General features: G+C 39.5%; 1 protein-coding gene across 3 annotated transcripts in view; it reads left to right on the top strand.

The window, feature by feature from the left end:
• Positions 1 to 12,523, top strand: part of RALGPS2 (Ral GEF with PH domain and SH3 binding motif 2) — a 114,395-nt gene that overhangs the window by 17,235 nt on the left and 84,637 nt on the right. For all 3 annotated transcript variants that reach the window (XM_053949986.1, XM_053949985.1, XM_053949987.1), the window contains exons 2-3: positions 5,761 to 5,892; positions 8,523 to 8,630. In XM_053949986.1, coding sequence (XP_053805961.1) covers positions 5,836 to 5,892; positions 8,523 to 8,630 — 165 coding nt within the window. In that variant the 5' untranslated portion in view covers positions 5,761 to 5,835. The remainder of the gene's footprint in view (positions 1 to 5,760; positions 5,893 to 8,522; positions 8,631 to 12,523) is intronic.

Genomic DNA, 12,523 nt, shown 5'->3' with positions numbered 1-12,523 from the left:
ATCATTTCCAGCTGAAATTCACAGCAGAAAATTTACAGGAGTCAGCTACAAGAGTCCTTTAATGATTGACTTTTTTTTTTTTCATTCTTCTGTTCATCAGATAGTTTTATTTCTCCTATATTACATTGCTTTCCTGTATTTCTGAATGTTTTTTCCCTAATATTTGTAGTGGTTTTGCATATTTAGTAACTCTTAGTAATCTGTTTTTTTAATATTATGCTCCCCTATCTGTTTTTGTCATGTCTCTACCCAACGTGTGTCTTCTTCTCTCTTTTATCTCAGTCTGCACTAGTGGTAAATTAGGCACTGCTTTGCCAAGATTTACACATCTGGAGATTTCATAGTGTGTGAGATTTTAGGTCTGGGATTTTATTATTTTTAGTGATAAATTTCCTTCAGGGAATGCAGTAGTATTAAGTTGCTTGAGCTTTTATTTCATGTCTTTTGTGGAAGTTACTATTTTTATCAGTTTTACTATCTTAATATCATCATGCTTACTGAAAACGGAATTAAAGTGTGGCCCTAGGTGATTTTAATTTCTCTTATTTAAGGATATTTACATACTGTCTTTATTTGTACAGTGCAGTAACCTGGGTGGGTTTCTGCTTTGGTGGCTGGAATGTGAAACTAAAGGATATAATTTGGAAGGTGCAGTTTGTTTTTTCTTTGTTGTTCTTTGCATCTTCCCCAATGACTCTGCTTCACTGTGGGCCTCTTACGTTCAGTTCATTGGGTCTTCTCCTTTAGGTGTGGAGTGTGTGTGCTTTGCTTTTTTTTTTTAGTGTGTTTGGTTTCTTTGTTTTTTTCGTTGTAGGTTGTGTTGGCTCTTAGCAGTTGTCTCAGCTTTTACCTTTCAAACTATAGTTTTCCTGCACTCTAGTTTCTACAGGATGAGGAAGCTCAGGTTCATTGTGTCTGGAACAGATTTTTTTGGTCCCCGAAGTCTTTGGTAGTGGTTCTGCATTTATAGTTAATGATGATCCATGCAAGGCACTTTTATTTTCTTAATGGAGATCTGTGGTCAAAACAAATGACACTTTGTACTGACATTATGAATAACAACAAAGAGGATATTGGTCATCTTGACTGTTGAGCTATTCCTAAAACTTCACTGTTTCCTCAAAGTTTTTGTACTGTTCTGGGCAGGAAGTTTCAAATGTAATTTTAGGGTTGTGTTTTAAAATGCTGTTTATACAGTATTTTTGGGACAGAGTTTGACTCAAACTGAGCCAAGAACATCTGCTGTGGAAGGGAGTCAGGCGTAAGTGTTGTGTTAGATGTCTGTGAGAGACCAGTCCTCTCTGCTCAGGTTCTTTCAGATATTCCACATATGGAGGGTGTAATGCTTAATGCTAGATTAACCATTTGAATATAGCTGATGTTACAGAGGATTTCTGATTTAGCAGTGTGTACAATACAAAATACACTGAAATCACGATACAAATGCAAGTTCAACTTGGCAAACTCCAGCAATTGCAGTATACAGTTTCAGCACAATACTGGTGAATGTCTGCAGGTGCTCTGGAGTGTGCTCATTGTCACGATGCTGGTGACACCAGGAAGGAACACGTGGGTTGAAGCCAGCTGAAGCTCTCTGAAATCCCTTGGCTCTCTGGTTTTGTAGAGCCACGTCTCAGCTACCCCGTGCTGTAGCTAACCCCGGAGACAGTCACTTGTAACGAAGAGCTCGGGGAGAAGCATTTCCAGCACCAGTTGATTCCCTCAGCTGGGCTGCAGTCGGTAGGGTCTGACAGAGCTGTTTATCTGAAGCAAAGGGCACTCTTTGCTCCCCTTTGTGCTGAGATCAGGCCAGCTCTGCAGCAGCTGTGCTCGGGCACACCCTGCTGCTGCCGCTGCTCATCCTCCCCGAGCTGCCCTCCCCTTGGGGGGGATCTGCAGGTCAGTCGCTGTATGGGAATGATCAGCAGCACAGCCTTGTGTGAATTTGCAGAAAAACTCACTGAAGGCAACAGACCCTGCTTAGTTCTGCTGGCTTTGGCTGGGATAAAGTTCATTTTCTCCACCGTATCTGGTGTGGGGCTGTGTTTTGGATTTGTGTTGAGAACAGTGTTGATACCACAGTAATATTTTGGTTACTCTGAGCAGGACTTAGACAGAGTCAAGGCCTTTTCTGCTCCTCATCCCACCAGCAAAGAGGCTGGGGTGCACAACAAATTGGGAGAGGGTATAGCTGGGACAGCTGACCCCAACAGGGTTATTCTAGGCCATATATATAATATTATAAATCTGGAGGAAGAAGGTGGAAGGGACGACATTTGGAGTGGCTTTTGCCTTTCCAAGTCACTGTTACACAGGATGGAGCCCTGCTTTCCTGGGGCTGGCTGAACACCTGCCTGCTCCTGGGAAGCAGTGAATGAATTCCTTGCTTTGCTTGAGCACATAGGTTTTGCTTTCCCTACTGAGTTGTCTCCATCTCAACCCATGAGATTTTTCACTTCTACTCTGCTGATTCTTTCCCCCATCCACTGTGGGGGAGTGAGTGAGTGGCTGCATGGGGCTGAATTGCTGGCTGGGGCTAAACCACAACAATAGTCGAGATATTTTCATTGTTTGGGTGTGATGAATATTTGTATCAGTAGTTTTAGTTTGCTTTCTACTGTACAGTATGAATGGCATTGTAGGAAGATACCACACAGTGTATCAAGGCTTCAGGCTGGCATAAATGCTTAGGTGTTTTATGCATCATAGGAAACACTCTCAGTTCCACATGTAATTCATTTCTGAGCACAACGACATTTATTGAATTGGAGAGGAGAAACTGACTGGAAGTTCAAGTTACTTAGTGTAATTCAGTTTTGGTAATTGGATATACAAGGTAGGCAGTGAACACTGTGACTCACTGTTGCAGTGTAGTGATAGTCATTCCACAGACCCAGCTGTGCTGCTGTTCACTTCTCTGCTCTTGATCAATTTCTGATATTGCTGTTCACAGATTATTTTGGTGTTGAGTAGGAGGATAGTATAGGAAGTAAATGATTTAGTTACTCCAGTGTGAGGATTTTTTCAATATTTGTCTCAAGTGGGACATTGACCAAAACTGTTGCTGTTCCTGTTAGGGGAGTAGTGATGTACTTTTGAAAGCTGCTAGACTTGAGAACATTGTGAAGGTTGCAAATTCTGGAACTTTAAAGTTGATAAATACATATCTGTAGCAGTTCAGTACTAATTCAGCTGCTTAGTGTATCCACAAAGTGTGAAAAACTATAAATGTATTCAGGCATACACTTGTAATGTAGCAATTGTCACAAAGTTATCATTATGTGGACAGCTTTGTTAGGATACAGCTTGACGGCAGATGTTATATTTTGTAAACTCAATTTCCTTTGCAAGGAGGGTTTTTTCCTAAGTGATTTTCTGCTTATTAAAAGAAAATAAATTGAAAAAACCAATGTTTGTGCGCCTCATAGAAGTCACTTCTCAGCATGATGGCCCACACCTAACTAAGAGACAGAGTTTTCTCAACTCCTACCACAATAACCAGGTAGAAAAAGAAAACCTGGATCAGTGTGCAGCACTGCTGTCCCTTCCAGGCAGGTCCTGTGAGGTGGAAAGTCTGTCAGGAAATATGGGGAGGAAGTTCCTGTGAGTGGCTGTGGGTTATGTGAGAGGAGTCATTGAGGAAATTTGGCTTCAGCATTTTCTGATAGAGAAATTAGTTTGCTCTTGTTGATGTGAGGCTGAGCTGCCAACTCCATAGGCTTCTGTGACAGCTGTAATTTCTTTTAATTAGCACCATCCAAATACCGCCACAAAAAAAGCCCCCAGAGCTCAGGTTTTTATTTTTCCTTGCAGAGAAGGACATCCCTAATTCTTTCCCTTTTTGCCTCCCATTAATATGGGGAAGGGGAACAATTGAAGCTGATGTGAGCCAAGGGTCAAATATATAACCTTAATTTGAGATTACACAATTTTGTCATACTCTCCATAACTGTATTAGACAAAGCCAAAGTGTCAACTTTCCTTAAAAATACAGTGGTTAAAAAAATCCCCAAAATTTTAAAGGGTAGGGTATTTTTAGCAGATGAGATTACTTTGGGATAAATTTTGAGCATGTGGGGGGCCTGAAACTGGTGTTGAAGATGTGATGCCTCTGTCCTCTACTGTCACTACATAAATGAAACTTGTAATGTGTCAGAGTTTTATTTCTGTGCTTTTCCCTTCAGTAAATGAAAAAGCTGCAGGAGAGAGGCATTGGGGAGCTGTGCATTTGGCAATATTCCACAAGACCATCTGAAGGGTAATTGAGATGGGGAAGGACAGGACAGCAGTGACACTCAGATGCCAGAGATGAGATTTTTTTCCTTTATATTGTCTGTAACTTAAAGCTTTAGTGCAGATGAATGCATTTTCAATGGAGGAATCAGTGTTAATTAAAGCACATGGACTGGGAGTGTAACATTAAAGTGAGATGTAGCATCCTCTGTCTTGTGAATGAGACAGTTCTGTCAGTTTTTTCCAAAACAACAAAGGGTAGAATGTGGGTGGCTGTCCTGAACTGCAGAAACAGCTCAGATGGGACTGGTAATACTTAGAAATACCTGGAAGCTGTAGTGTTTGACTGACATTTGCCACATTGTGCCCTATCATTGCTTTCCTTTCTGTATTGCATTCTTATGGTGATAACGTTAAAATTTGAGGATATTTTATTGCTTAAATATTGCCTTTTTAAAGAATATTTTCTTATTTAAATATTGCAGTTTCTTGCCTTCCAGGTTTGTCTCACATACTTGGTTTAGGTCCCTTGGAGACACAGCTTTTCAGATTATTTTATTTCATTCCTTAGAGGCATGAAGTATGAGCTGCTGTAAAACTGTTTTGTCATGTGGAATTACCCAGTTACCTGCCACTCTCCATTTGTTTTCAGACCATGCAATAGCTCTGAGTTAAACTACAAACCAAAAGAGAATTTAATAAACAGCAGCAAGTTTGTAAGAAGTCACATGTGCTATAGACATAGATCCATGGAAGCTGATTTATAATAGTTTTCACACTAGAGGGCACTAACAGCTCATTAATTTAAGCACAAACCAATTTTTACTCTGTAACACTGTGGTTGGGTAGTCTTACTGTTTTTGTAGTGAATGCCAAAGGCTTCAATTTCTTTGCAGCCTTTTCTCTGTAGAAATAAAAGTCATAGTATTCCTGCAAGGATGCATTAAAAGTCAGTGTGTGGAGTTTTCCTTTGTGTGTTTTTCTGTTTGAAGTTTGTTTACTAAGAAATAGGTTGGATCATTTGCGGAGAAAAGTATAAATTCCATTTGTACTTTTAATGGCTTTCAATGTTATAATTTTTGCTTGAAGCTGGCGAAGAATCCTATAAGATAGGAAGGGATTGGGTAATACCTTAAAGCTACCTAATAGAGTTAACATATATACTGGAATATACTTTTTAAAGTGGGTAATAAAAGGAAAAGCATAGTATGTGAACTGATGTTGCAGACTTCAATTTGTTAGGGCTACTGCATATGTTTACATATTGATTCCTGGCATAGAGAAAACAATAGGGGAAAAGAAAGTAAGTCAATAATGCCAGTAACTGATGGATCTTAATGGAACCTTCAGTTGTTTATGCTGGTTTTAAGTAGGTAATTTTAAAATATGAGTTAGAATCTAAAGTCTGGACCTCAGAGAGGTGTAGCCATTTTGGAAGTCCTTTATTTTTGTTAAGGATTTTAGGCACTGAATCTCGATTAAAACCCCTGCAGAAAGTGGTTTCTGATACCTTTTTGCTCTTTGTAGGAATGGTTATTGGGTTGCCTTGGAGATGATCCTGCCGCTGTAAATGTAGGGCTGAAGATTAATGGTGTGGGCAGTATGGAGCTAATGAACGGACAGTCCAGTGGTGTTAACATTGCAGCTACTGCTTCAGAGGTAAGGATTGGAAACCTCAGTTACTGGGTAACTGTGTACTCAATTTTTACTTTAAATGCACTAAAATGTGAGTTTTTCTTTTAACAGCTGTCATCCAACAGATTCTTGTTCTATATGTTGGTTTCATACACTCCGGTTTAGTGTGAATAAAATGTAAAGTCCTGAACTTGGCATACCAAAATAGAGCATGAACTTGCATATACCATAGCCAAAGCTGATTTTTTCCATGTTCTCTTCCATCACATCTAGACAAGGAAGCTTTTCTTTTCAAGTTTTAGCAAGAATAGACACTCTTAGCACATTAAACTGGCTTGGCAAGGCTGGTGGGAAATGTTCTTTTCTTTGACAGGTACTTGTGTGTGTACTGAGGGGCAGTCTGACACAGCAGCAGTGGAATAAAGTTGTTCCCTTTGTCTCTTGGACTATATTCTGGCATAGGTGGGGGTCCCTCCTGCCCATCAAAGCTTCTTCCCTCTAGAAATGAACAGCTTGTGAGCTGAGTGTGTGCATCAGCCAAGCAATGGAGATTGACCTCATCTGCTGATGCCTCTTAGTTTGAAGTGAATGTAATTTTCCATTTGTCATCTGCTTGTTAAGGAAGAGGCTTGGGCTGAAATTAGAACACTACAAAGTCAATAGGGATGAGAGCCACAAAGTCCTGACTGTAGTTGGCTCCTTCCACGAATCTCTGGACTACCAAAGATGTTTTGTTTATTTACATATTTACAGATGAGTTTTGATAGCAGCTGTGTGTGGTATGCACTTGCATATGGAAATGGGGAGTACCACAAACAAGGTGAAAGGAAAATTGGAGTCTTGTGTTACCAAAAGGAACCAAATAATCTCCGCCACAATTTCACAACTATTGTCAAGAAAGCTGGCATCAGTTTCCAAGATCATTGTTTGTTTTTATATAGATTCTTGTACTCCCCTTATAATTGCTTCATGAATCATTGACTGTTTTTTGGCATGCACCTGAAAAATTTTCTTGGAGGAAAGCAACCTTTTTACTCAGCAAAATAGTTTTGAATGTTTATGTGATGTCTGATAAAATTGAGTAAAATGTATTTTGGCAAAATTACATGAATTTACTTTAAGCAAGTGGTATTTTTTTTCTTTCTATCTTGGCTAAGAAGTAGGGAAGAGGACTTGTAACTGAAATGTTTCTGTAAGCTTACTGACTACTGAAAATACATGTCTAGTTTGGAGTTTTTGGTAGTGTTTTCAAAGGGAGATTTTTCAGAGAGATTGTAATGTCAGAATCTAACTAAAAGTGGACATCATTATTAAATAAGCATTTTCTTTATAATGTGTCCTTATAACAAAATTGCTTGAAAATGGATGTGAGTTTATTTCAACTGGCTGAATTCTCAAGGACCCATGTCCACAGTCTTGAAAGATTTTTGCAACATTAGCAGTGAAATGGCACAGACTGTCAGAAGAGGCCTTGATTGTGTTGGCCACCCCAACAATCCCAGCCTGTGCATCCCTGGGAGCGTTGCCCAAACCCTCCTGGAGCTCTGGCAGTCTCGGGACTGTGCCCATTCCCTGGGGCGCCTGGGCAGAGCCCACCCACCCTCTGGAGGAAGAGCCTTTTCCTGATACCCAAGCCTAACTTACCCTGACACAGCTTCAGGAATGAATAAATAGAATATAGGTCTGCATCTCTGATAGAGGAAGTGATTGCTCATAACACAGATGTATTGCTTTAATTTGAAAACTGTATATGAAACATATGAAGCCAATATGAAGCGTTTATTTTTTGAGCCACATTTGTATTTTGCAGGGAAGCAAAACCTTTATTTTATAGATAAATGCTCATAGAATGATATCCTAGGATCTGCTATTTTTTGCAAATGTGAATGACTGTAATTTAAAAACAACACTAAAATTCCTTCCGCTAAATGTCTTCAACGGGAACACTTGTAGATCAGTGTAATTTTTGTAAGCTTCCATGTTTTTAAGAGAAAGAGGAAGAAAATTGATAACTATTCCCTTGGGGCAGACCCTATCTTTTTTTCTTACCTTTGTGGTATTTTTTCTGTTTGACATTCAGTGTGACTGTATTGCTTTTGTTGACATAGTTGCTGTTGTTACCTTTCCTGTCAATAAAATTGGAATTTAATTATGCATTGAAATATAACTACTGTGTTTTGAGGAATTCCTTTGAAATCATGGCATTATTGCCATTGGAAGGGTTGGTAAAGCAGTGCCACCCCCTGCCATGGGCAAGGGTCACCTTTCACTATCCCAGGTGGCTCCAAGCCCCATCCAGCCTGGCCTTGGACACTTCCAGGGATGGGGCAGCCGCAGATTTTCTGGGCAACCTGTGCCAGGCCCTTCCCATCCTCAGAGCAAAGAACTTCTTCCTAATATCTCCTCTAACCCTGCCCTCCTTCAGCTAGAAGGAAATCCATAGAAATCCAGGTGTCACTTTGAGGGTCTGATTTTTTTGCAGTCCACATCAGGAAAAAGTCTGTTCTGTGACTGAATTTGAATTGATAATTTGCCCAATAGAAAAATTATGTGAACAATGACGTTTGGACAAAATTTTGCTTTTGGGAGTGTAAAAAAGAGAAGACAAGAAGATAGGTCCAAAACATCCTCAGTGTTTTTTTTTGTTTCTGCAGAAGAGTAGCAGCTCTGAGTCCTTGAGTGACAAGGGTTCAGCTGAACTGAAGAAGAGCTTTGATGCAGTGGTATTTGATGTTCTAAAGGTTACACCAGAGGAATATGCGGTAAGCAAGTCCAGGAATTCTAATTACTTTGTGTGTGAATCTCCTTTGCAGCTTTTCCACTGCTTCTCTATTTCTGCACTTTTTTTGCCTAATTTCTGTCATCCGTGGGTTTTCAGAAAAGATCGTGTTCTTTAGTTCTTCATTGTCTCTATTCTGTTCGAAATTAAGTGATCATTTTAAGTGGGCTCTGCTCTCCAGATATTTTTCATACTCTTATATGAGGCATAGACCAGAGATTCGTTATTAACGTGACACAGCTTAATTCTGACATGCATATTTTAGTTGCAAGGCTATACTTGATCTGTACATGTTTGCTTTTCTGGAGCCATTTTAATTCTACACTCTGCTAGTTCTTGCCCTAGGAAGCTTTTCTAGTTTTCTTCTTTTGGCTGCACAGAATAATGAGATGTTTAACCAAAACATTGGGTTGATTGTTTTGTTTTTACTTCCTGTAGAGGTGAGGACAACAGATGGTCCCTCTAAGTGATTCAAGTATGTTACTAGAAAGATTGCTAAGCTCTTAATGTACTTCCAATTCAAGTGATGAGATTCATGAGGAGTTGTCCTGGGGAGATTGTTGATATGGAGTAATACATGTCACAAAATATTCCCATTTAGTTTGTTCTGGTTTGTAATTGTTAATAACTATTTCAGTTAATTATTAATGGCTCAATTGATTTTAATGAGAACACTGAAAATTTAAAGCAGCTAGATTATGAACACATTAAATTCTTCGTGGCTAAGGATCATAATTAATTATGGGATCTATTCCTGACTGCGACTCAAGTCATGTGATTTGGGCCTCTTCCTTGCACTGTTGTCAGGAACAGCTGGGCAATGCATCACCTCCTTTCCATGGGAAGAAGATATTTTTTGGGGCTGGCTATCCTTCCAGTTTTAACTTATGATTCCTGTACATAAAGTAAATCTAAGTATTTGGGGAATCTGGGGCTAGGGACATGAATTCCAGTGGAATTATGCATTTAGGCCAAAATGAGTTTGTTGAATGGCTCTACTATTTACCAGTGGTAGATGCTGTTGGGCAGCAGAATAGATCAGTCAGTCTCTGTGGAGATGCTGTCACTCCCTTGGACAGCAGAATATACAGAGGTGCCTTGTCATAGAATCACATTTCATAATTCTTTTGCTCTACCATCTAATCCTTCTTCTCTCAAATGTAGCAACCTTTGACTCTGTGTGTTCTAAATGTTACCCACTTAACAAATCTTGGTTAGAAAAAAAAATCTGTATTCAAATCCAGTGTTTTTCCTGTTTTCATGTTATGCCTCAAAGTGGGTAGAGTTCTACTCACCAACAGGAATCTTTTAATTAAGCATTTCACATTACAGTTATGAAGCTGTGCTTGTATTTTTGGTTTCCATTACTAAGTATATTTTTGCTGTTTTCTCAGTCCCTCAAAAGAGACATTTTTGCTTTTAACCTTTTTCCTTTTAAAGTATCTAGTTCTTCATACCAGATTTGATTTACTGTAAATCAACATGAAACACCTTGCATGTAGAATTCTGAGCAATTGAACAAAATCATCAGTAATCAGTCCTTTGGCAAGGAAATAATTGATTTCATTTATTTTTCAGTGGTTTTTTTTACACAGCTGCACTTCTTTGTTAATGTTTGTTTCCCCAGGCACACATATCTTTTGGTGCTTTTCCAGTAGCACCTTTTTGCTTTGAATACTGTCTTTTTCTGATCATTCCTGCTAAAAGTTGTAGAAATAAATAAATTTGTCAAAAGCTTAGGTACCCTGGAGGAAAAGTATCCTTGACCCTTGTTTTTATTTTCTTGGCCACTTCCTTACCCTTCCTGGGTTTGATCCTGCTGTAACAGAGAGGTGTAAAATCTTCATCTGGGTTTCAGTGTGGATGTGAAGGCCACCAGAGTGATGCAGTAGGGCCAAATTCCTGAGCATGCAAAAGTGTGTGAGGTTTCTTGGTCGTGGGTAGTACCTCTTGGGTTGGACATGGATGTGCTGCCAGTTGCTTTTTCAAAGTATGAGAAAGCTTCTCATTTAGTGATAGCTTTTATAAAATGGATGCAGTGCAGGCTGCAGACATATCTCTGTGACAGCTGAGTGAATACTGTTTAAAATAATGTAATTTATTTTGAAGTGGTAAACTGATGAAGTAATTTGTGGGCTACCTAAGTCACTTATTGATTGAGAGGAAAGATAATGTGAAAAAGCCAGTAAAACAGCAATAAAAGTAAGTTGCTCACAAGAGGTAGTTAGATAGCTGTCTAAATAATGGTTAGGAAACCTTGGCTCCATTGTACAAGAGTTCCTGTACAGAGGTAGTGTAAAGGTGAGAGTTCACTGATCAAGTCAACATAGACATTGTGAGGAACCATCCTGTACCTTGTGTGATCTGTTGCATTTTGATCAGAACGGGTCCCTGTGCACACATGGGAGAAGTACAATTATGCCGGAGGAAGAAGAACAAAAATCTGAAAGATAATTAAGTTTGAGATATGCTAGAAATAAGACCCATGCTAGTGATTTCAGTACCAATGAGAGCCACAGATCTATTTTCAGTTTCCACTGTCTCAAAGACATCATTATCATTTCAAAACTCTCTCTGTTTAGTGGGTAAGAGACAAGTTGGACAACAAAAGGTATTGCTTATAATGCTGTATTTTCAAGAAGCTGCTGCCAAGCCAAAGAGAAACCTGAGTGCAGATATTTTTGGTGATTTTATTTCCATATTCTCCCCTTTGGCAGTCATCTAACACTGTCCTGAGTACACAGGAGGAGTGCTATTTCATGTAATGGTCCTTTGTCTCATAAGCAAAATTCTTCTAGCCCTTCAAGGGGGGCAGTCGAAACAGTAATGGAAATTCTTGTTGTAGTAGAGGTGTAAGAGCCAGTTATAACCTTGTTAGCAGCTGGGTGGTTTTAATTCTTCCTAAGGTTGAAGGCTGCTTTAGAAAGGGCTGAGTTACAGAAACAGTTGAGATCTTCAGGCCCTGCTGCTGCTGTTGTAAATTTATAGTTTGCTTGATCACCTTGCAGCTTACAGAAAGCTTCCAGGGGGTGTACTGAATACCTGAGTGTTGCATAGATTTTGGGGAAGAAGAATCCCATTCAATGAGTATGAAGTAGGACACATTTAAGGATTCAATGGTCAGCTTTGTAGATGTAACTAGTAAGGAGACCATCTCTGATTTAAAGACCTGCTTTTAGGCTGGTCACTGCTCAGTTCTTTATTCCTGGGCTGGAAGCCACAGCCAGGCTGGTGCCAGGCTTGCCCCGTGGTGTCTGGCCCTGCTGGGGGGGGCCGTTGTGTGTCCAGGGTCGGCGTGGAAGCAGTGAATGCTCCCCATTTTCATCCCAGGGAGAAGTGTGGTTTTGAGCACACACAGGGCACAATTTGTGGGGGAGGGATCTGCTTGTGGTGCAGTGGCAGTGGAAAGGGGAGGCTGGTGAGGCTGAAGGAAAGAAGGAGAATGCTTGGGGACATGAGCTCCAAATTAAGGTGCTGGCCAACCTCAGGTTGAGGAAATATTTATTTTTTGCTTTACAGTAAATTCTTATTCCTTAGACAGCTACTGTTTAATTATTAGACTGTTTATTACTTTTTGACTCACTTTTCCATTTTATACTTCGACTTAGCCATGGTGGTGTAAATATTTGAGGTAGAATTAAGGGAAGCGCAGCTGTATAAATCCATTGCTTCTTTTTTTTCACTTAGTTATCTAAGAAGGATTCTTTATTCTTTGCCCTAGTCCCTGGAAGTGCTATGGAGTAAGCTCATGCTAAAATGTATGTGTATTTCTTTATTTTTAATTCCTGTGAAGTTTTGTCAAATGGATGTTGGAAGAAAATACTGCTTATTTTTGGAAACAATGTGCAAATAGAGTTTATTTTAAAATGGTTTTGA

This window comes from Vidua chalybeata, chromosome 9, assembly GCF_026979565.1.
Source record: "Vidua chalybeata isolate OUT-0048 chromosome 9, bVidCha1 merged haplotype, whole genome shotgun sequence".
In the NCBI taxonomy this organism is placed as follows: domain Eukaryota; kingdom Metazoa; phylum Chordata; class Aves; order Passeriformes; family Viduidae; genus Vidua; species Vidua chalybeata.
This window is presented reverse-complemented; position numbering and strand designations above follow the sequence as displayed.